General features: G+C 42.2%; 1 protein-coding gene across 1 annotated transcript in view; it reads left to right on the top strand.

Annotated features, from left to right (window-relative positions):
• Positions 1-1,709: 1,709 nt before the first annotated feature.
• LOC132825038 (keratocan-like) overlaps positions 1,710-26,174 on the top strand; it is a 73,953-nt gene continuing 49,488 nt past the window's right edge. Inside the window, exon 1 of the mRNA XM_060840043.1 lies at positions 1,710-1,921. Within this exon, the coding sequence (XP_060696026.1) occupies positions 1,710-1,921 (212 nt within the window). The remainder of the gene's footprint in view (positions 1,922-26,174) is intronic.

Below are 26,174 nucleotides of genomic sequence, written 5' to 3'. Positions count from 1 at the left end.
CTGCAGTGGTCACCCAGGGCTATGGTAGCAGGAGAAAGCCTGTAGGATACTACTCAACTACAGAAGAGCCATTTGGTCACCAGGTTGCCCAGGTGCATAGCAGCTTTAGACTGTGTTGCTTGGGCCGTTAGGGTTAGTGAACCCATATTAATGACAGGGAATCCTCCACACTAAACACACCTTAGTAGAGATGTTAAACACAAGGAAACTGAGGCCCATCTCCAAAATGAGAAGGGAAAAGTGGAAGGCAGTTCTTTTACCCCCATGTTGGTCTGTGGTAATAGTTAGGGATACAGGAGGAAACCCAGCTAAGGGAACTCTAGAGGCGGGGTAACCGCACAACTGTAGAGATATAGATGGGGATGAGGATAGGGATCGAGTAAAAGATATCCCCCTAGACACAGCCGAGGAGACCCTCTTCAGGGACGGGTCATGAAAATATGTCGCAGGGTTGCCCTGAACAGGATGAGCTGTGGTAAATGATAAGTTAGAAACAGTTATGTCTGGGAGGATTGATGGAAGTCAGTCCACACAGGTAGCAGAACGGGTAGCACTCACCAAAGCAGTGGAACTAGCAGAAGGAAAAACCGTGAATATATATGTATGGACAGTCAATATGCCTTCAGTGTCGTCCATGATTAGATGGTGGCATGGGGCAGAAGAGTGTTCACCACTGCAGGGGAACCCCTATCAGACACCAATTAAGAATTCAGGCACCAGTGAACAGCCAAAAGAGGCTGCAGTAATAAAACTAAAAGGCCATCAAAAGGTGCCAGAAAAAAGACAGCTTAAACTGGCTAAAATTCAAAGGAAACTAGATAGCAGTCTGAGCAGCTCAGAAAGCCCTAGAGCAAGGAGCCATTAATGCGACTGTAATAGCCACTATTGAATTAAGGAAAGATGCTATCCAAATTCAGCAGCTACAGGAGGACACCCCGCAGGAAGAGAGAGTACAATGGAAACTGCAGGGGGCATTCAAGGGGGAGGATGGTGTCTGGAAGTGAGCAGACAAGGTGGTCGCACCAGCATGTATACAGAACACCTTGCTCGAACTGCACCGTGCGTTCTCCCATACAGGTAGAGAGGCCATAACAGCAAGCCTAGGGAGAGAGTGGTGGTGGAAGGGAATGGGAAAAGAAGTGGCCAAGTACTGCCACAGATGCATGGTTTGTGCGCAACATAACCCAGGGAGACCCATAGACGTTGGTGTGGGACACCGGCCCAGACCTAGGGGACCCTGGGAACACCTTCAATTAGATTTTACAGGGCCACTACTACCTTCATAGACCCATTCACCCAGTGGGTAGAAACATTCCTGACCAAAAGCTGCACTCCGACCACTGTAGCCAGAATATTAGCGGAGGAGATTGTCCCTCAGTGGGGAATATCCCTCCAGATCAACTCCAATCAAGGGACACATTTTACAGGCAAGGTCATGAAGACTGTCTGCAAATTCCTCGACATTAGACAAAAAATTAACATTCCCTATCACTCCTAGAACTCAGGGATGGTAGAAAGAATGAATGGAATGCTCAAAAATATTTTAGCTAAGGCTGTACAAACCTTAGGCAGAACATGGGCTGAAGTGCTGCCAGCCATACTAATGAAATTAAGAGCCACCATAAATCAGGCAACCGGGCTGACACCATATGAATTAGTGACCGGGCGGGCAATTAAATTGCCAGAGACAGTAATCACTGGTGGCACCGATGTGGGTCTCACTAAAAGACAAAATTCAGCGATATGTGATAGAATTGAGCGCCCAATTGAAAGGGCTGCAGAAATCTGTAATTGACAAAAAGGACAAGGCAGGGAACTCGATATCTTCCCTGAGGTCCCAGCAGCAGGAAGCTGAGTCCTGGTGCCAGCATTGCCTGACAAACCAGGCTTTGCCCCAAAATGGAATGGACCATACAATGTGGTAAAAACTGGGGACACCTGTGCCTGCATAGACATGAAAGGAAAAGGCACATGGAAGCATTGAACCATTTAAAGACTCTTGTGGCCAAACTAATATCATTGACCATTCCCCAGGTGCAGACTGGAATGGTGAACAAGACGGTCATGCCGAGGGGAGTACTGAAAACCCAACAGAGCAAACCACACAGAAGCACCACTGCCTGACACAAGCAAAGGTTTTGACTGATATCTTTATTTTGACTGCAAAATGTATATATCTGTATGTATTTCACTGTGTTTGAGTGCACAACTGTCGGGAGCATTGCAGGATTTGAGGATAACCTCTTCCATGAAATCCAACAAAGCTTGCATGGGAAATGAACTATTTGCTACACACTGGTGTGATCAATGGAATCACCATTTGTGGCCACCCTGGTGTGGGCCCCTCATGACCTGTATATGTTGGACACTTCGGGAGTGCCATGTAAAAGGCAGATAGGGAAATACAAGCAGGGACTCGGGGTAGATGTGTGCAGCTGAACAGGACCACTGGCCCATGGAACCGGGCCTCCCAGCCTAGGGAAGGGAAGACCCATTTAAAACCTGGTAATTATCCATTCTGTTTCAAAGGACAGGGATGGGGATGGGTTGATGCCCTGGTTCCCAAAAACGACTCGTGTCCAGACTCAGTGCAATTATCAGCACTGGACAGTCACCAGGGGTCAGTTTACCTGCACCTGCAGTGAGCAGGCGTGCCTGAGTGTGACCGCAGGCAGACAAATCATATGTGGTCAGTGCAATGGCACCCAAGTTAGCTCTGCCACATGGATGTACCCATTCGATACTCACTAGCTCGGTGGGGGGGGGGTGACCAGGGGATAAGGGGCAATGTGGGTGAACAGACAGGTGGAAGGACAGAACAATGTATGTTACTGAGTGGCGAAGGGATTTGTTTTTTTATCTAATGGGACTTATGCAACAGACATCTAGACTTCCCAACCTGTTCGCAGTAGGGACAATTGCTCCCCTTACTATACCATGCCCCAGAGGTGGACATGTTCGGAGAAGGATAGTGACCCACTCCAGGAGCTCTATGCTGACTGGCAGGTCCCCACTACTTTGGGATCATCATTGGGACATGGATTCCTGGGATCTCTATCTTTGGTGGTGGTGTTGTGGGGGTGGGGGGGGGGGGGGGGGCGGGGTGTACGCAGCAGGAGTTGTCAGTGCTAAAAACTGAAATGATCTTGTATGTGGCCTGATTATCTTACGCAATAGTACCTCAAAAGCTCTGGAAGTAATTAATACAGAGCTGGCTGAACTCAGACTTTACACATAGTAGGCACATTACATGATGGATTATCAATTAGCACAGCAAGGGGGAGTTTGTACAATTATTGTTGACCATTGTATCACCCATGTTATTGACGGTTCTTATAACATTACAGAAGCCATCAGGAATATCCAAGACCAGCGAGATATTTTTCGACAGGGAGCCACAATCACAGACAGCTAGCTAAATTGGTTGATAGGTAGATCTTGGGGACCCTATTTGGCACACGGGATAGTTCTCCTCATTGCACTCATACTGGCATGTTGTGTGGCCGTGGGTGCTTAAAGCTCTGCTGTAAGGCACTACTGTTGAGAACTGTACCAGCTGCAAGTGTCACCATGGAAGAGCCCCCAGCTAAATTGACACTCCATGATACCCCTCGGGAGGAGGAGCTCCTAGAGATGACCTACCTCTACATGTAAATTGGGTGGTCTGTGGGAGATCTCTGAAGTCGCCTCCTTGACCACAAAGGGGGGAGTGAAGTGGGAAATGGCACGGGGCAGGGTGACGCTAGGCAGACCGACACATAAGATGGCTGCTGAGCCATCAGTTGGCACTTGACACATAAGATGGCCTCCAGACCACAATATGGAGAGAGACCACAGAGCAAATACAGACACTGCCTGGAGCCACCAGAATGTCAACACAATGCACTCACAAACTAGTTAATTAGCTTTAGGTGGGTAGGGGAGAGAATACACATGATTAATGAAGACCGTCCGCCCAAGTATCTGGGTCCAGCCAATACCTTTGATAGAAATGCTAACAGCTTGATACGGACTCAATACGCGGTGCTAATAGCCAAGCTGCAATACTCGTCCTTCTCGGGAAGAGCAATTAGCATCCATTGTGACAGCAATTGACTTCTGCGCAGACACTGAAACTGTCAATGTCTGCGCTGAGACTAACAACAACCGCACTAAAATTACCAAAGGCTCCACTGTAACTGACAATGACTGTCAATAGTTCTACAATGATTGCCATAAACAAATCATGTTACAAAGACAATAATCTCATCACTGACTTATTGTATCACAAGATGTATAAAAGTTTCTTGACATGTGCTCTGGATGGAGTGAAGAATTGCAGCTGACCACTGTGTTGTTGGTCAAGATTAGAATAGTGCAGGTCAGGCAGCATCCGAGGAGCAGGAAAATCGATGTTTTGGGCAAAAGCCCTTCATCAAGAATGAGGGCACTGTGCTGTTGGTGTCTTTCTCTCCCCGGAGCTGCGGTATTTCCTTGTACAATAAACTCTGTCATTGAACCCCGACTCTGATTCCGAGACTGGTGATTCAATTTTCAAGAAGTGTGGGAAAGACCAAAAGATGAGGGGAATCTTTTTTACACAGTGATGGTCAGTGACATGGTATCTGAAACAAGTAGGTAAAAACAATGACTGCAGATGCTGGAAATCAGATTCTGGATCAGTGGTGCTGAAAGAGCACAGCAGTTCAGGCAGCATCCAATGAGCAGCGAAATCGAGGTTTTGGGCAAAAGCCCTTCATCAGGAATAAAGGCAGTGAGCTGGAAGCATCCAGCTCACTGCCTTTATTCCTGATGAAGGGCTTTGGCCCGAAACGTCGATTTCGCTGCTCGTTGGATGCTGCCTAAACTGCTGTGCTCTTCCAGCACCACTGATCCAGAATCTGAAACAAGTACTCAGCAACGGTTTTCCCCAGGGAATAAATACAAATTTGAGAAGAAAAAATGTTGTGGAGAAAAGTCAGAGGAGTTGGCCAACTGGAAGATTCTTTCAAGGGGCCAACGCAAGCACATTGTGCTGATTGGCCAGCTTTGGCTTCTTGTTACTAATGCTCAAAAGAAAATAGGAGCTATTGTTTATCGATATTATCATAATTTGACAGTACCATTAAGCTATATCTCATCCATCTCCACTTAGCAATTGCTGGACCACTTCAGGAGATCTTGCTTCGCTGGCATGAAATTGTGATTATTTTCAAATCAGCATAAAATAAGGATTCCACAATTAATTAGAATATGAACTGGTTTTACAGATTTTTGGGGAAAATATGACAAAGCCATCTAAGTGTGGAATGACAGGATAAGGGCGACTTTTGATGTTAGGTTTAGATTTAGGCTTTATTGTCATGTGTACTCAAATGCGGAGTACAAGAGTATAGTGAAAAGCGTACAATGTCAGCACGCACAACGCTATTTAGGTACAATGCACCTAAAGACAAATCTGAGTTACAGAAATAGAAAACTAAAGAGAAAAGCTCAAAGCTTCAATACGACAGTCTTCTTAATATGGAGTCATAGAGATGTTCAGCACAGAAACAGACCCTTCGATCCAACTCATTCATGTCAACCAGACATCCTAAATTAATGTAATCCCATTTGCTAGCATTTGGCCCATATCCCTCTCAACACTCAATTCATATACCCATCCAGATGCCTTTAAATGTTTTAATTGTACCAGCCTCCATCATGCCTTCTGGCAGAACATTCCATACACGCACCATCTGCTGCCTGAAAAAGTTGGCCCTTAAGTTGTTTTTAAACCTTTCCCCTCTCATCTTAGACCTATGCCTTCTAGTTTTGGACTTCGTTATCCTGGGAAAAGACTCTGGCTAATTACCCTATTGATTTTATAAACCTCTACAAAGTCACTTCTTAGCCTCCAACATTCCAAGGGAAACAGCCCCAGTCTATTCAGCCTCTCCCTATAGCTCAAGCCCTCCAACCCTGGCAACATCTTCGCAAATCTTTTCTGAACCCTTTCAAGTTTCACAACATCCTTCCTTACGACTGTCCAGTATTTCTTGCACTCTAGGACAGGGCAGTTGCCATACCAAGCTGCGATATTTTCTATGGTGCATCTAAAAATATTGGTAAGAATCATGGACATGCCGAATTTCCTGAGCCTTCTGAGCATTGCTGTGCTATTTTAACCAAAGCTTCGAACTGTGTAGACCAGATTGTTGGTGATATTTACTCCTAAGAACTTGATGCTCTCCATCAGCTGTACCTCAGCATCATTGATTCAGACAGGTGCATGTCCTCCTCTCTGCTTCCTTAAGTTGATGACCAGCTCCTTCATTTTGCTGACATTGGTGGAGAGATTGATGTCTTTACGCAATGCCAGTAAGCACTCCATCCATTTTCTGTGCTCTGAGATCTGACCCACAATAGTGGTGTCATCAGCAAATTTGGTAAGTCAAGGACTGATTAGGGATAGTTAGCATGGCTTTATGTATGGGACATTGTGTCTCACAAAATTGATTTAGTTTTTTGAAGAAATGACCAAGAAGAGAGGTAAAAGCAGAGTGTAGATGTTATCTACATGGACTTTAGCAAGGCCTTCAGCAAGTCTCTGCATGGTAAACTGGTTAATAAGGTTAGATCACATGGGATCCAGGGAGAGCTAGTCAACTGGATAAAAAAAAACTAGCTTAACTGTAGGAGGCAGAGAATGGTGATAGGGGATTATTGCTTCAACTGTGACCAGCATTGTGTCACAAGGATCAGTGCTAAGTCCACTATTGTTTCTGATTTACATAAATGATTTGGATGAGAATATAGTAGACATGATTAGTAAATTTGCAGATGACACCAAAATTGCTGGCATGGTAGTGAAGAAAATTATCTAAGAGTACAATGGGATCTTGATCAGCTCGGTCAGTGGGCCAAGGCATGGCAGGTGAGTTTAATTTAGATAAATGCAAATTGTTGCATATTGGTAAGACAAATCAGGGCAGGACTTACACAGTTAATGATACGGCGCTGGGAGTGTTGTTAAAGAGAGTGACTTGGAATTGCAGGTGCACAGGTCTGTGAAAGTGGCATCAAAGGGAGACAGGATGGAAAGAAGGCATTTGGTGCCTTGGTCTTCATTGGTTACAGCATTGGGTAAAGGAGTTGGTATGTCACGTTGCTGCTGTACAAGACATTGGTGAGACCATTTTTGGAGTACTGTGTACAATTTTAGTCGCTACAGGAAGCATGTTATTAAACTGGAAAATGTGCAGAAAAGATTTACAAGGATATTAGTGAGACTGGAGGGCTTGAGTTATAAAGAAAGGTTGCATAGGCTGGGACGTTTCCCCCTGGAGCATAGGAGGTTGAGGGGTGACCTTATACAGGATTATAAAATCATCAGGGACATAGATAAGTTGAATAGCCAATATCTTTTCTGGGGTGTAGAGGAGTCCAAAACTAGAGGGCATAGGTTTAGACTAAGAAGGGAAAGTTTTAAAAGGTTCCTGAGGGGCAATCTTTTCACCTAGAGGGTGGTGCATGTATAGAATGAGCTGCCAGAGAAAGTGGTAGAGGGGAGTACAACTACAACATTTAAAAGACATTTGGGAGGTACGTGAACAGCAAAGGTTTATAGGGCAAACACAGGCAAATGGGAATAGTTCAGTTTAGGATACCTGGTCGGTATACACAAGCTAGACCAAAGGTCTGTTTCTGTGCTGTATGACTCTGTGAAACTATGACTTCAAAGCTCTTCATCTAGTCTTACTACTGGCTTGTGGTACAAGTTAAGGAAGGCTATTGCTGAATGAAATCATTTGAACATCAATTTCCAAGCGGTTTCAAATGAAGTCTATATATTTGTGAAAGAAGCAAAACAGGAATCTTGTAACTCTTCTGTTTGTAATAGTCTAGTCAGCCCACTGAGCCCAGGATGGAAAAAATTTGTTTAAGTGTTTTTCTTAGAACAAAGAACCAAATATTTTAATTGTCCTCTGACTGGTTCTATTTACATGGATATTTCATAACATTATGAAATCAGACATGAGTCAGGGGTACAAATAAAAATATAGAAATAAAAATATCTTAAAAGTCTAGACCTTCGCATTTGGATGGGCACGCCTTCCGAGTATTTGCTGTCACTTTTTCCAGTTCTGATGAAAGTTCATTTTTCTGAATGTTAACTCTGTCTGTCTGTCTCTCTCTCTCCATGGTGGCTGCCAGATCTGTTGAGTATTTCCAGCTCTTTCTGTTTGTATTAAAGTTGCTGTTTTGTATCGTTCAGAAAGCAACTTCCTCACATCAATGCAAATTTCAAAATATGCCATTATTTATTGAAGAATTATCTCTTGGATCTAGATATTGCCCTTCAAGGCTAATATTAAACCGTACTGTTTTGACGAATCCTTGGGAGGCTGTCTCAATATCTCCAGGGTTAATTTTTCTTTGTTAATGTTCTTGTGAAGCATCTTAAAACATTTTACTACATTGAACACACTATATAAAGATGTGTTTTTGAAGGGGTTAAAGTTAATCAGATTCTCTTGAAATTTGTTAACCACAGAATCATACAAGTGTTACAGTGCAGAAAGCGGTATCAGGTCAGCATTGGCTCATTAAATGATCATCATTATCTCGTGTCAATCTTCTGCTTTATCCCCATACCCTTATTTCTATCCAAATAATCATTTAATGCCCTCGTGAATGCCTCAATTGAACCTGCCTCCACCTCATTTCCAGAAAATGCCTTGAGTTTTCAGTGAAGGAAAACATTTTTCCCAACTGCACCCCTGTTTCTTTTGAAGATCACTTTAAATCCCTGCCCTCTTGCTTTTGTTCCTTTTATGAGTGGGAACAGTTTCTCCCCAGTTACTCTGATCATCCCAGTCATGATTTTGAAAGCCTCAATCAGATCTCCTCTTAACCACCTTCCCTGCAGGGAGAACAGTACTAATTCCTTCAATTTATCCTCATAATGGAAGTTTATTATTCCATGTGAATCACTTCTGTACTCTCTCAATACATTCACATCTTTCCTTTAAGACCAACGCTCATTTTGTGAACTCTCTTGTTTCTTATGAAATACACACATACATATTCTTAGACAATGAGAAACTGGAATATGGAACTATTAGGACATTATTGAGTTGAAGAGAGGTTAATTGTATAATTTTTTAGAAATAAAAAGTTGAATAGTCAAAGAAAAAGTGCTTCACCTATCATTTACAAATGTCAACTAACTTTGAGGAAAGAACGTCCAACCAAGCCTGTAAGAAGAGGTAAGAAATGGATTTATAAAGTATTGTTGCATGAACAGACTTGGAAAAACACTTGGATTTGTGCTGCAGAACAGTCACTGGACCCAAAAATGCTAACTCTGTTTTCTCTCCACAGATGCTGCCAGATCTGCTGAGTTTTTTTTCAGCAATTTCTAATTTAGTTAGCCCCCTGAATTGAAGTTGCTATTTCAGTACACCCCTAGATGTGGCAGTCATGAGACTTGTGAAGAAAGCAATGCTATGTCTCTCTCTTTTTGAGACTATTAAAGAATAATCCCGAAAGCAAAATGAGCTAAAGAGCTCTTTCATGAATTAATTTGAAAAACCTAGCAATGTTTCAAATATTAGAGCTCCTGCTTCCCTGCTAAATCTGAAATTTGGTCTGATGATCTTCTGTCATTCTGTCACTGTGAACAATCACATTTCATTCACAGGAAATCAAAGAATCTGAGAGAAGTCAATCCATTCTATCTCTGAATTCAAACCCTTAACTGACAAGTCTGATTTTTTTTGCTTACTTTTAAAATCCACAATATCTCTGTAAAACTACGTTGTTTTGTCTTGTTCATGTACGAATGTATGGGCGATTAAGACGGAATGTTTTAAGTCCACATAGTAGCTTAGCTAATAACCCTTTTTGCCACTTATTTCAATAACAAATTTGTTCTTAATATACAAGCTATTTTGAATTATTGAACAAACCTGGTGAGGTATCTAGAGAACAGTAAAAAAGAACAAATTTTGGTGGTTAACTAAAACATTTACAACCTTGCTATGGCTCATAGACTGTCAAAGATTTTACAGCACTGAAGGAGGCCACTTGATTCATTCTGTTCATTTCAGTCAACAAAGATGGTCAACACTATTCACATTGTCCAGCTTTTGGCACAGAGCTCTGGAAGCTTTGCAACATAAGTGAATATCTAGACACATTTTAAATGTTATGAGAGCTTTCAATTTAACTGTCCTTTCAGACTGTGAGTTTCAGACTCCCACCACCACTTGGGTGAATTTCCTCTCAACCTACTGCTTTTCACCTTAACCTTTTTGACCTTTCTATTAAGGGAAAATGTGTCTTCCTATCCACTCTATCAGGTCCCCACCTAAACCTATATGTCTCTGTCAGATCCTCTCTTAATCATCACAGATCCAAAGTAAAGAACCACTGCCTATCAAGCATTTTCTCATATCTCAGATCCCCCAGACCAGGCAACACCTTGGTAAATCTCCTCTAATACAATCACATCTTTCCCACAAAGTGGTAACCAGAACAGCATGCAACACTTTAGATGTCGCCTAATCAACATTTCCAGCTGTGGTAACCCTCAGATTAAATTGCTACCAGTTGCCTCTCTCCAATGAGAGAGCAGGGTTATGGCAACTTTACCTTTATAATCAGTGTTCCATACAGTTCCAACATAGCCTCTTTGGTGTTGTATTTTATGACTTGGGTAATAAAGGCAAGCATTTCACATGCCTTCTTAACTACCTTATTTACCAGCTGTTGGTGGATATGCACAACAACGTCCCTCTGATTTTTAATAGTTTCCAGGGTCCTAACATTCACAGTGTAATCCCTGCCTGGTTATTCCTCTTCAAGTGTATTGCCTCACACATTTCCAGGTTAAATCCCATTTTGCCACAGCCCTGTCCACCTGAGCAGTTCATTGATATCCTCCTGCAGGTAATGGCTACCCTCCTCATCATTTACCACTCTACCAATTTTAGTGGTGTCCATGAATATCTTGATCATTTCTCTAAGGTTAAGCTCAAATCATTAACACACGCCACAGACAGCAGGAGCCTGAACACTAAGCCGTGCAGAATCCCACTGGAAACAGACTTCCAGTCACAGAAACTTCTTTGTCTCCTGCCTCTCAGTCAATTTTAAATCCAACAAGCTGCTTGAATAGGATCTTGGTTTCATAAACAGTGGGGGACCTTCTTAGAACCTTGCTAAAGGCAATATAGACCACATCAAATACTTCATCACTATCAACATTCCTGGTTACCTACACAAAATTTTATCAAATTTGTTGAATGTGTCCTTACTTTAATGACCATCCTTGATTAATCCCTATCTCTCCAAGTACAGATATACTCTATGTTTTAGAATTCTTTCTAATAACTGTTCTACCACTGAGGCTAAGCTAACTGGCCTGTAACCTCCTGATCTATCTCTGTCCTCCTTTTTAAACAACTGGATGACACAAGCAGAACCTCCAGTTTTCTGACACCTCAGTTGTGGCCAGAGAGATCTTGAGAATTACTGGCTGGGACCCTGAAACTTCCCTTCTGTTTTCCTCAACATTCTGGAATAACATTCACCCTGTCCTGCTGATCTACGTCCATTTAAGCTTACTAAGCCTTTTCGTACCATCTCTCTTTACATGTTAGTATCTTCTAATAGCTCTAGATTTATTTTCTATTACGAAGACCGATTCAAGATACTCATAGAGGATTGTTTCCATACCAGATTATGTCGATGGTCCCTAATGGGCCTGACTTTTCCCTAGATATTCTCTTTCTCTTTAGATACCTTTAAAGAAAAAACTGCTTTTGTGTTGTCTGTTTCTACCTTCTGGTTCCGTATTCATACACAATCTTTATTTTCCAAATTTTCTTGTAAGTAGCTCTCCACACTTTTTAATCACCTCTTGGGTCTCTGCCATATTGAGCTATCAGTTTCTGACATAAGCTTCTCCTTTATGTGCCTTGATGTCCAGGGCTCATGGATTAGTGGGGCTTGATTATCAGCTCACTCCTCCTGTCAGAGCCATAATACGCTTAAATATTTATAGAAACTCTTACCAGCTGAATCATATTTCTGGCTAGCTTTTTCTCATACACTTATTTTCCCCTTGTTATTTTTCTTTGTCATCCTTTCGTGTTTTTTTACATTCTGTTCAAACTTCTGGCCTGCCAACAGTCTTTTTCAGTTCAATAACCTTTCTTGTTAGCCACAGATGGTGGCTTCTTCCTTTGGAAGCGCTCCTACTTATTGGAGTGTACCCATTCTGTGCATTCGAAAAAATTCCACTTAAATGTCAGTCGCTTCATTTCTATTGACCGATCCATTACCCTAATTTGCCAAGGCACTTTGGTACAAAAATTAACAATGACACCATTCAATGGTGAAGAGAAGAGTGCAGGAGGAAATGCCAGGAGTAGAACCCGACATCCTTAAAAATGGGTTAGCAAACTGGACGAAGTCACGATACAGGACTATTTGCGTGCCAAGTGGTGAAAGCAGAATGCAACAGCCAGATCTAAGTGATTCCACAACTAATGGATCAGATCTAAGCTCTACAATGCTGCCACACCTCGTTGTGAATGGCTTACAATAACTGAACAACTAACAGCAACCTCCACAAATATTCTCATCTTCAATTATGAGTGTGCCTAGCACATCGGTGCAAAAGACAAAGTTGAAGCATGTTCAACAATTATTAGCCAGAAATGCCAAGCCTCCTCTAGAGATTTTGGTATCACAGATGCCAGTCTTCACCCATTCAATTCACTCCACATGTTATCAAAATATGTTTGCAGACATGAATTCTACAAAGACGATGGGCCCTGACAAGATTCCAACAATAGCATTAAAGACACAATTAACCATACCCCAAACATGGCTATTCCAGTACAATTTCGACAATAGACAATAGGTGCAGGAGTAGGCCATTTGACCCTTCAAGCCAGTACCACCATTAATTATGATCATGGCTGATCATCCACAGTCAGAATTCTGTTCCTACCTTATCCCCATTACCCTTGATTCCACTATTTTTAAGAACTCTATCCATCTCTTTCTTGAAAGTATCCAGAGACTTGGCCTCTACTGCCTTCTGGGGCGGAGCGTTCCATATATGCACCACTTTCTGGGTGAAGAGGTTTCTCTTCAACTCTGTTCTAAATGGCCTAATCCTTATTTTTAAACTGTGTCCTCTGGTTCTGGACTCACCCATCAGCGGAAACATGCTTCCTGCCTCCAGAGTGTCCAATCCTTTAATAATCTTATATGTCTCAATCAGATCCCAGGGTATACAAGCCCAGTTACTTCAAACTTTTTACATATGATAGTTCTGCCATTCCGGGAATTGACCCCATGAACCTACGCTGCACTCCTTCAATAGCCAGAGTGTTCTTCCTCAAATTTGGAGACCAAAACTTCACACAATACTCCAGGTGCACTCTCACCAGGGCCCTGTACAGCTGCAGTAGGATCTCTTTGTTCCTATACTCAATTCCTCTTGTTATGAAGGCCAGCACGCCATTAGCTTTCTTCACTGCTTCCTGTACTTGCATACTTGCTTTCATTGACTGATGTACAAGAACACCTAGATCTCGTACTTCCCCTTTACTGAACTTGACTCCATTTAGATAGCAATCTGCCTTCCTGTTCTTGCCACCAAAGTGGATAAGCACACATTTATCCAATTTAAACTGCATTTTCCATGCATCCATCCACTCATCTAGCCTGTCCAAATCACTCTGTATTCTCCTAACATCCTCTTTACATTTCACCCTGCCACCCAGCTTTGTGTCATCAGCAAATTTGCTAATACTACTTTTAATGCCTTCATCTACATCATTAATATATATTGTAATTAGCTGCGGTCCCAGCACTGGACCTTGTTTTACCCTACTGGTCACCGCTTGCCACTCCAAAAGGGACCCGTTTATCACTACTCTTTGCTTCCTGTCAGTCAGCCAATTTTCAATCCAAGTCAGTATTTTGCCCCCTATACCATGTGCCCTAATTTTGCTCACTAATCTCCTATGTGGGATCTTATCATTTATTGGATCTCCCTTGTCCATCTTCATAGCTACATCCTCAAAAAATCCCACACGATTAGTCAAGCATGATTTCCCCTTCATAAATCCATGATGACTCTGACCTATCCTGCTACTGCTAAGTAAATGAGTCTTTATAACTGACTCCAGCATCTTTTCCACCATGACGTCAGGCTAACCGATCTATAATTCTCTGTTTTCTCTCTCCTTCCCTTCTTGAAAAGTCACCCTCCAATCTGCAGGAACTGATCCTGAATTGATACAACATTAGAAAATGATTACCAATGCGTCCACGATTTCTAGAGCCACCTCCTTAAGTACCCTGGGATGCAGACCATCAGGTCCCGGGGACTTATGAGCCTTCAGACCTAACAGTCTATCCAACGACCATGACATCTACCTGATAGTGTGGAAAATTTCCCAGGTACATCCTGAACACAAAAAGCATTTAATTTTTGAACATGAACGGTTTTTGTATCAGAGGAGTTGTGAATGGTGCTGAACATTGTGCAACCATCCAACTTCTGATCTATGATGGAAAGAAGGTTGTTGATGGCACAATGAAGATGGTTTCGCCTCAGACAGTTCTCTGTGAAACTCCTGCAAGGATATCTTGGGACTGAGAGCAATGTTTTGTCTTAGTGTGTCTATTGTCACTCTTGAGTTGCTGGCCCTCTTATTGTGTCAACAGCATCACAGCCTGACCTTTAAAAGGGTGGCAACATTGAAGACAATTAATTAGGAAGCTACATCCAGGAATATTGCTCCGCTGATATTGTTTGCAATGATTGCAGTCTTATGATATCAATTTGGTCTCAAAATTGGAGTCCAGAATCCTACAGGATAATTTTATCTAATACTTCTGGTATATAACCTTGCATCAGAAAGAACAATATTCAGAGAGTCATGGTGTCATAGATCTGTACAGCATGGAAACAGTCCCTTTGGTCCAACTCATCCATGCCAATCAGATATCCTAAATTAATCTAGTCCCATTTGCCCACATCCCTCTAAACCCTTCCTATTCATGTACCATTCAGATGCCATTTAAAAGTTAAAAATCACACAACACCAGGTTATAGTCCAACAGGTTTAATTGGAAACACACTAGCTTTCGGAGCGTCGCTCCTTCATCAGGTGGTAATGGAGGGCTCAATCCTAACACATAGAATTTATAGCAAAAATTTACAGTGTGATGTAACTGAAATTATACATTGAAAAATTGATTGTCTGTTAAGCCTTTCATCTGTTAGAATACCATGATAGTTTCACTTCTTTCATGTGTAAGTCACAAAATCATTTTTTAAAAAGTTGCATTCTCAGGTTAGCTGTTAACAATGGTGATAGCTAGACAATATGTTGAAGGTGTTAGCCCCCTGTGTTCTCTGTCTATGCCATGATGTTTAGATTGATTCTAATCTAAAAAGTGAGATAACGGAGTTTTCCATGAATTCATGCAGTTTTTGAGCTCAGAGTTCTACATGAATACATGCAGGTTTTGAACAAAATACAATCTAACCCTGCCAGTGTGCTTCCAATTAAACCTGTTGGACTATAACCTGGTGTTGTGTGATCTTTAACTTTGTCCACCCCAGTCCAACACCGGCATCTCCGAATATTTCAAAGTTGTAATCGTACCTGCCTCTATCACTTTCGCTGGAAGCTCATTCCATACATGCAGCACCCGCTGCCTCAAAAGGTTGTCCCGTGGGGGTCTCTACTAAATCTTTCAGCTCTCACTTTAGGCCTATGCCATCTAGTTTTGGACTCCACCACTCTGTGAAAAAGACCTTTGCTATTCACCCCATCCATGCCCCTCTTGATTTTATGAACGTCTATAAGATCACCCCTTATCCTCCAACTCTCCAGGCAAAACAGCCCCGGCCTATTCAACCTCAACCTATAGCTCAACTCTCCAACCCTGGCAACATCTTTGCAAATCTTTTCTGAACCCTGTCAAGTTTCATAACATTATTGCTATATCAGGGAGACCAGAATTGAATGCAATATTCCAAAAGTGGTCTAACTAGAGTCCTGTACAGATGCAACATGACCCCTCGACTCCTATATTCAACTTACGAATCAATAAGGTTAAGCCTAGCAAAGCCTTTACTATCCTGTCTACCTGTGACTCTGCTTTCAAGGAACTATTAACCTGCACTCCAAGGTCTCTGTTTAGTGACACTCCTCAGGACCTAGCCATTAAGTGTATAAGTCTTGCTCTGAATTGCCTTTCCAAAATGCAGCACCTCACATTTATTTAAATTAAACTCCACCTGCCACTGATCAGCCCATTTGATAAAGGTCCCATTGTATTCTCAGATAACCTTCTTGTCTGTCCACTACACCACCAATCTTGGTGTCAGCTGCAAACTTACCAATCATATCTCCTATGTTCACATCTAAATTAATCTTTGTAATTAAATCATTGAATGTCTATAGAGTGGAAACAGGCCCTTTGGCCCAGCAAGTCCATATTGACCCTCCGAAGAGTAACCCACCTAGACTCATTCCACTACCCTATATTTACCCCTTGACTATTACACTAACGCTATTGGCAATGTGGCATGACCAATTTACCTGACCTACATATCTTTGGAACGTGGGAGGAAACCAGAGCACCCGGAGGAAACCCACGCAGACATGGGGAGAATGTGCAAACTCCACGCAGTCACCTGAGGGTGGAATCGAACCCAGGTCCCTGGAGCAGTGAGGCAATAGTGCTAACCACTGAGCCACTGTGCCACCCCATTTATATAAAATGACACAAAGTAGATCATGCCCCCTAATTTTGGTCAACTCAACCAGGCCAATTTCCACTCCATCATTCTGCTCTTGACCATCACTGAAGTGATGGAATGGGTCATCACCTTGTTTAGCAATAACTTGCTAACTGAGATTCAGTCTGAGTTCCATTCAGCTCTGAGCTTACTGCAGTCTTGATGCAAACATGGAAAAAAGAACTGAACTCCAAAGGTGAGGTGACAGTGACTGCTCAAGGCTGCAGATGACCAAGTATGGTATCAAGAAGCGATAGTAAAACTGAAGTCAGAAAGGAATCAGTTGGAAAGCTCTTTGTTGTTTGGTGTCGTACCCAGCCTGTGGTTCTTGAAGGATAATTATCTCAGTTCCAAGATATCAGTGATGGTTGCACAATGTTCAACACTATTGCAACTCCACAGATACTAAAATAGTTCATGTCTAAATGCATCAAGACCTGGGCAGTATCCTGACTTGGGCTGATAAGAGGGAAGTAACATTTGTATCACAGAGTAGTATGTAACAGATACTGTTCATTTGCTTGGATTGGTGCAGCAGCAACCACATTCATGAACTTTTATATCATCCAGGACAAAACAACCCATTTGATTGGCTAACTTCAACATTTTCCACATTTACTCTCTTCACTACCAAAGCACAATGACAGCAGTGTATGGCATCTACAAAATGTATAGCGGAAACTTACCAAGGCTACTTTGACAGCATCTTCCAAACCATAATATCTGCCACCCAGAAGACAAAGGCATAAGACATATGAGAAAGGGTGGTGTACTTGCCGCTGGACTCAGACCAGAGTTCAACTCAAACCACAGAAGCTGATGGAATATTACATATCACTGTTCATTCAGTGTTGCTGAGTCAAAATTCTAGAGCTCCTTTCCGAACCACAGTGTGGATGCACCTGAAGCCCAATACTGAAACAGTTCAAGATAGCAGCTCACCACCACCATCTCCAAGGCAACAAGGAATGGGCACTAAGTGATGGCTCAATCAGTGATGTGCACATTCTATGAATGGATTAAAAAGTGCTTCTGGTTTGAATGAAAATCACCAACATGTACTTCTTTCACCACATTTACTGAAGTCAGACTTGCACCTGGATTGTAGTCCAAGATTCTATAGGCAAATATTGGGACCACTGAAGGTAATCCTAAAATCTACTGGAGGTACCTGGGACATCCAGTTCTCCGCACGTGTAGCTTATTGAAAGGATAGTGGAAATTTTCATGTATCTACTACAGGTTCCGGGAGGGAAACATCTGTCCTATGACTGAAGTTCTCAAAAGACAGAGCATGTGGTGGAGGCTGGTACAATTGCAACATTTAAGAGACATTTGGATGGGTATATGAATAGGAAGGGTTTGGAGGAATATGGGCCGGGTGCTGGCAGATGGGACTAGATTGGGTTGGGATATCTGGTCGGCATGGACAGGTTGGACCGAAGGGGTCTGTTTCAATGCAGTACATCTCTATGACTCTATGAGGGACACTCCCGGCTTATGCTCACTGTCAATTTATGGCTGTTAAATTGAAATAAACACTTACAGGAATGACTGGCTGCAAAACAAGAAGCTACATCATCCAACACATGAATTTAAATAATATTCCACATATAAACCCACATCAATGAAAGCTTGACTGACTTCTGTAACTGTAGAACTGATGACTTGATTTTTCTTTCCCTTAGACTGTAATCTGTTCTGTTGCCATCGTGAATCATTTTTGTGGGTTTCATATATTAACTTAGAACTGATTGCTTCCTGTTTCCCAAATCATAACATTTCAAAAGTCTTGTTGGCCAACCTCCAATCTTCCAGCTAAGTAAACTTAACTCACCCCAAATTCATTTGCCTGTGCCCTGATACGTACCAAGTCTGATTACCTCCCATCCTGATGATCTACATTAGCTCCTGCTCAAGCATCACCTCAAAGTTCTAATTAGAGTCATAGAGTTATAGAGATGTACAGCATGGAAACAGACCCTTTGGTCCAACCCGTCCATGCCAACCGGATATCCCAACCCAATCTAGTCCCACCTGCCAGCACCTGGCCCATATCCCTCCAAACCCTTCCTATTCATATACCCATCCAAATGTCTTTCAAAAGTTGCAATTGTACCAGCCTCCACCACTTCCTCTGGCAACTCATTCTATACACGTACCACCCTCCGTGTGAAAAAGTTGCCTCTTGGGTCTCTTTTATATCTTTCCCCTCTCACCCTAAACCTATGCCCACTAGTTCTGGACTCCTCAATCCCAGGGAAAAGACTTTGTCTACTTTCCTATCCATGCCCCTCATGCTTTTATAAATCTCTATAAAGTCACCCCTCAGCCTCCGACACTCCAGGGAAAACAGTCCCAGCCTGTTCAGCATCTCCCGATAGCTCAAATCCTCCATCTCTGGCAATATCCTTGTAAATCTTTTCTGAACACTTTCAAGTATCACAACAACTTTCCGATAGGAAGGAGACCAGAATTGCATGCAGTATTCCAACAGTGGCCTAACCAATGTCCTGTACAGCCGCAACATGACCTCCCAACTCCTGTACTCAGTACTCTGACCAATAACGGAAAGCATCCTAAACGCCTTCTTCACTATCCTATCTACCTGCGACTCCACTTTCAAGGAGCAAAGAACCTGCACACCAAGGTCTCTTTGTTCAGCAACACTCCCTAGGACCTTGTCATTAAGTGTTTAAGTCCTGGAAAGGAAAATAGGCAGGTAGGACAGGTCATGAGGGCGGTGCTGAGCTGGAAGGTTGGAGCTGGGGTGAGGTGGGGGAAGGGGAAATGAGGAAACTGGTGAAATCTACATTGATGCCATAGGATTGAAGTGTTCCGAGGCAGAAGATGAGGCATTCATCCTCCAGGCTTTGGGTGGAGAGGGAGTGGCAATGGAGGAGGCCCAGGACCTGCATGTCCTCGGCAGAGTGGGAGGGGGAGTTGAAATGTTGGGCCACAGGGCGGTGTGGTTGATTGGTGCGGGTGTCCCGGAGATGTTCCCTAAAGTGCTCTGCTAGGAGGCGCCCAGTCTTCCCAATGTGCAGGAGACAGCCTCGGGAGCAACAGATACAATAAATGATATTGGTGGATGCGCAGGTAAAACTTTGATGGATGTGGAAGGCTCCACTGGGGCCTTGGATGGAGGTGAGGGAGGAGGTGTGGGTGCAGGTTTTGCAATTCCAGTGGTGGCAGGGGAGGGTGCCAGAAAGGGAAGGTGGATTGTTGGGGGGTGTGGACCTGACCAGGTCGTCACGGAGAGAATGGTCTTTATGGAAAGCTGAAATGGGTGAGGAGGGAAATATATCCCTGGTGGTGGGGTCCGTTTGGAGGTGGCGGAAATGTCGTCGGATGATGTGGTTTATGCGAAGGTTGGTAGGGTGGAAGGTGAGCACTAGGGGGGTTCTGTCCTTGTTACGGTTGGAGGGATGGGGTTTGAGAGTGGAGGGGCAGGATGTGGATGTGATGCGTTGGAGGGCATGTTTAACCACGTGGGAAGGGAAATTGTGGTCTATAAAGAAGGAGGCCATCTGGTGTGTTCTGTGGTGGAACTGGTCCTCCTGGGAGCAGATGCGGCGGAGGCGGAGGAATTGGGATTATGGGATGGCATGTTTGCAGGAGTTAGGGTGGGAAGAGGTGTAATCCAGGTAGCTGTGTGAGTCATTTATTACTCAACTCTGCAGGCACCCTGCTTCTATTCCTGATGAAGGGCTTTGCCTGAAATGTCGATTTTCCTGCCCCTCGAATGCTGCCTGACCTGCTGTGCTTTTCCAGCACCACTCTAATCTAGGGCCCTGTTCTCTCTCTAGTTACCCTTTTGTCCTTAATGCATTTGTAAAAACACTTTGGATTCTCCTTAACTCTATTTGCCAAAGCTATCTCATGTCCTCTTTTGCCCTCCTGATTTCCCTCTTAAGTATACTCCTACTGCCTTTACACTCTTTTAAGGATTCACTCGATCTATCCTGTCTGTATCTGACACATGCTTCCTTCTTTTTCTCTACCAAACCCTCAATTTCTCCAGTCATCCAGCATTCCCTATACCTACCAGCCATTCCTTTCACCCTAACAGGAATATACTTTCTCTGGACTCTTGTTATTTCATTCCAGAAGACTTCCCATTTTCCAGCCGTCCCTTTTCCTGCAAACATCTGCCCTCAAACAGCTTTTGAAAGTTCTTGCCTAATGCCGTCAAAATTGGCCTTCCTCCAATTTAGAACTTCAACTTTTAGATCTGGTCTATCCTTTTCCATCATTATTTTAAAACTAATAGAATCATGGTCGCTGGCACCAAAGAGCTCTCGCACTGACACCTCAGTCACCTGCCCTGTCTTATTTCCCAAGTGTAGGTCAAGTTTTGCACCTTCTCTAGTAGGTACATCCCATTACTGAAAATGAAAATTTTCTTGCACACACTTAACAAATTTGTCTCCATCTAAACCCTTGACACTATAGCAGTCCCAGTCAATGTTTGGAAAGTTAAAATCCCTTACCATAACCACCCTATTATTCTTACAGATAACTGAGATCTCCTACAAATTTGTTTCTCAATTTCTCTCTGACTATTAGGAGCTCCATTAAACCATCCCAATAAGGTGACCATCCCTTTCTTATTTCTCAGTTCCACCCAAATAACTTCCCTGGATGTATTTCCAGGAATATTCTCCCTCAATACAGTGTAATGCTACCCTGTTCGGCCTCTTGCATTGAAATAAATGCAATTTAATTTAACAGTCCGATCTTGTTCTCTGCTTTGTCCCTGCCTGCCCTGACTGTTTGACTCACTTCTATTCTCAACTGTATCAGTGTCAGATTGAAATCTTTCCTCACTATCTCCCTGCGTCCTAACCGCATCCTCAGCCCCCCACCCCCAACCTTAATAGTTTAAATCCTCCCAAGCAGCTCTAGCAAATCTCCCTGTCACTATATTAGTCCCCTTCCAATTTAGTACAATCTGTTCTACTTGTACAGGTCACTTCTACCCAAAAACAGCTTCCAATGATCCAAAAATGTGAATCCTTCTCCCTTACACCAGTTCCTCAGCCATGCATTCCTCTGCTCTATCCTCCTATTCCTGCCCTCACTAGCTCGTAGCACCGGGAGCAATCCAGATATTACTACTCTTGAGGACTTCCTTTTTAAATTCCTGCCTAACTGTCTGCAATCTTCCTTCAGAATCTCAACCTTTTCCCTTCCTGTGTTGTTGGTTCCAATGCATACAATGGCCTCCTGCTGGCCCCTCTCCCTCATGAGTACATTCTGCACCCTCTCTGAAACATCCTTGATTCTGGCACCAGGGAAGCAACACACCATTCTGATTTTTCACTGCTGGCCACAGAAACGTCTGTCTGTACCTCTGACTAGAATCCTCAACACAATCAATTGCTTGGAACCCGACGTACTTCTCATTACATTACAGCCAGTCTCAATACCAGAAACTTGGCTGTTTGTGCTAAGTTCCCTTGAGAATCCATCACCCCTACATTTTCTAAAACAGCATACTTGTTTGAAATGGGGATAGCCACAGAAGACTCCTGCACTACCTGCCTCCCTATCTGACCTGTCTTGGAGTTAACCCATCTATGTGACTGTATCTGAGACTTTCCCCCCTTCCTATAACTGCCATTCATCACATCCCTTGCTCTTGTAAATTCCTCATGCCACTAACTGCCTCTCCAACCGATCCATTTGATCTGATAGATTTCGCAACGAGTGGCATTTATTGCAGATATAATCCTCATAACCCATAAACACCCACATCCGACAAGAAGAGTATATCACTCTACTAAGGGCCATTTTTGTTTCTTTCAATCTACAGACCTAGAAAATAGCACTGTCTTATTCCTCTGCAAAACACTGCTGTAGGTTAAATGAATACTTATAGCTAATATTTTAAGTTTAATCAAGTGACATAGCTCAATAAAACACATTATCAAGACAGAACCCACTCTACTCACTACTGCAGACTTATTTTAAGGCCACACTTAAAATCCACTTATCAGCTTCTGTGCTATGACCTCTCTCAGACCGGTTCCTCCAAGATTAGATGTGAATTTCACTGTTTGTTAATTTTCTCAGATGCACTCCGATATCCAGCGACACATGAATTCAACAGAAAAGGCAATAACTGCTAACTCTGTCAGTTAGCAATGTGGGTTTCTTTCTCTCTCTCCTGCACTGACTTCATCATGTGCTTCGTTTGTCTGTTCATCTCCCTTTTAAAAGTGCTGTTGTTTTGACTTTTTTTCTCTCCAAAGTTCCAAAACAATGCAACAGCATATGAAACAGTAACTGCTACTCCTGGAATTCGAGGAAATCACCTCCAACACCTGAAATACCTCAAAAAAGGAGCAGCTGTTACAGCAAGAAATGTTTCTGTCCTCCATCTTGGATTACCCAGAATCCTTAGCTCATTGTCTTACTTGTGTTCAAATCTTCCCACGGCCTTACACCTGTCCTTATCTCAGTAATATCCTCCAACCACACAACTCTCTGGGATGTCTGCACTCTACCAATTCAGCTTTCTCAAGCAATCCCATTTCCTTTGGTCCAACACTGGCAACCATTCCTTCATCTGTCTTTGCTTTCCCTACCCGTTTCTCTCTCTTTAACTCCTACCCTTTTGACCAAAGTTTTGGTCACCTGTCTTAATTTCATTTTCTTTGGTCTGGGAGGACATTTTGTCCAATGACAAGCCCTTAACACATCCCATTTTATTAAATGAAAACAGAAATTGCTGGGAAAGCTCAACAGGTCTGCAGCATCTGTGGAGGGAAAGCAGAGTTAACATTTCAGGTCTAGAACATTTCTGAAGAAGGATCACTGGATCTGAAACATTAACTTTGCTTCTTCTCCATAGATGATGCCAGTCCTGTTGAGTTTTTCCAGCAATTTCTGTCTTTGTTTCTGTTTTCCAGCATCAGCAGATCTTTGGTTTTTCCATTATGTTAAATCTCTGAATAAATTCAAGCTATTGTAACAAGTGAGATAAAACAAGCCTTTTGGAAAGAATCATTAGCCCAGAATTGTCGCAATGCAGGCTTCATGCAAAGTCCTCTACCTGAATCATCCAGGAATATATGATTCAAAGAAGTGAAATGGAAATAGTGTCATAAGGATTGTGTTCTTCAAGCTGTGACAATTGCACAAAGATTCATGAAACAGTAATGTCAGTTCTTACTTTGGTGATTGTGTGATGTGCCTGTGTAATGTATATATATTTTAATATAATTTATTTCAGCGTTTGGATTTTAAAACCACTTGCACATCGATTTTGGCCAGTGTTTATGAAGGATTTAATAATTAACTTACAAGGCTTTCTGAAGCCAGGGTTTATTTCAAAAAGAACTATGGGATACTGTTAAAAATCCAACAACACCAGGTTAAAGTCCAACAGGTACCACCTGATGAAGGAGCGATGCTCCGAAAGCTAGTGTGCTTTCAATTAAACCTAGGATTTTAACCTAGTGTTGTGTGATTTTTAACTTTGTACACCCCAGTCCAACATCAGCATCTCCAAATTATGGGACACTGATTAGAGGCTAACAGGAATTTGTTGACATAAAGTAAACAATGCAGTGTTTTAAGCTTCTACTAACATAATCTGTTTGTTTATGGCTTGGGGAAACACCTATAGCTTGAAGAAAGATGTTAGCTTTCAGTTGACTTCTTCAGAAGTCCTGGCTGAACTGGAACGTGTGAAAAGATTTCTGCTGAAGAACAGAGATAGTTCGGAACTGTTAAGAAACTAATTGCTCAATGTAAGGAGATTAGTGTGAACATTCCAGACTTGAAGTGTTCGGTTAAAATCCTGAAAGGTGCTATTTAATGCTGAGAACGTCTAGGTTCAGTTGTATGAGGACTCAAGGAAAAAGGTTATCAGATTTTTAAGACTGGGAACTGAAGCATCAGTTAAGGCCCATACATGTATAACTGAAAAGAATTCACTCTGGCATTTAAGAACTATAAAAGGGTATTGTTGGGATTAATGGGATTGTAATTTACCATCTATTTTAAAACTTTAAAACCTTCAAATTCACTACGTGTAAATAGTCAGGTTATTTTCCTTAATTTCTTTTGTCTAATAAACTCCTTTGTCTAATGTTAAACAAAATCTGTAACATTGTATGCATGAGTTTCAGTGGAAGATTACAAATTGAAAAATAAAGTCAAATACGATCTATTAAACAGATTTCAGACCAGATCTGACTTGATCAGTCTTAAAATCTGCTGGGTTCATCCATGATGTGAATCTATTTGATTTAAGAGGAATCTGTGTCTTTCTTTGAAAAAAAATGGTTCGGTGGTGATTCTGGAAATAAAATAGCTGAATTCTGGTGAAGTTTATGAGATGGGAATTTTAAGATGTTGTAAAGATCTTTTTCTGTAAGTAAAAGATATAACATTGCCTTTTTTTGAAAACTTTTATTAAAGCTAAAATAAGAGAGTTAGCAGATAAATTGAATATAGAAGTTAAACTAGGAACTTGCATCATGAAATAGTTCACATGGTCATTCAACACTTACAATCAGATTAAAGGAAACCTGAAATTGGAGTGTTACAGCTGGAATTAGGTAAGATATGGCTAGAAATAAAAAGAATTGAACCAGAAAAGAGAGAAAAACAGAAAGACATCGAACTAAGAAAATTTGAAAAGGAAAGGGAGATGCAATCAAAAGAACTTGACGTTTGGACTAAGGCCAGTCACCACTGGTGTTCCACAGGGACCAGTTCTGGGTCCTCTTGTTTGTCATTTATCTAAATAATTGGGATGAGAATGTAAAAGGCACGGTTAATAGGTTTGTAGACAACACCAAAATTGGTAGCTTGGCAGACAATGTTTTATAAGATTACAAAGGAATATTGATCAAATGGGTCAATGGGCTGAAAAATGGCTGGTGAAGTTCAATTTAGATAAATTGAAATGCAAGTTAGACAACAGAGGCAGCATTTATACAATTAATGGTAAGGCCTTAGGAAGTGTAGTTCGACAGACAGATCTAGGTCTTCAGATACATAATTCTTTGAGGACATTGGTGAGGCCTCTTCTGGAGTATTGAAGGATAATATTAAATTTGAGAGGGTTCAGAAGAAATATATCAGGATGTTGCCACGTATGGAAGGTTTGAGTTGCAAAGAAAGGCTGGATAGGCTGGGATCTTTTTCATTGGAGCATAGGACGTTAAGAGGTGAGCTTATTGAGGTTTTTAAAATCATGATGGGTTTAGATAAGGTTAATGGTAGGTCTCTTCCATGGGATGGGGAATTTCAAGATTAGGGGGCATATTTTTAAGGTGAGAGGAGAGACACGGGAATGTTTCGTGTGCGCAACGAACTGCCACAGGAAGTGGTGGATGCGGGCACAGTTACA

This window comes from Hemiscyllium ocellatum, chromosome 19 (genome assembly GCF_020745735.1).
Source record: "Hemiscyllium ocellatum isolate sHemOce1 chromosome 19, sHemOce1.pat.X.cur, whole genome shotgun sequence".
In the NCBI taxonomy this organism is placed as follows: Eukaryota; Metazoa; Chordata; class Chondrichthyes; order Orectolobiformes; family Hemiscylliidae; genus Hemiscyllium; species Hemiscyllium ocellatum.
This window is presented reverse-complemented; position numbering and strand designations above follow the sequence as displayed.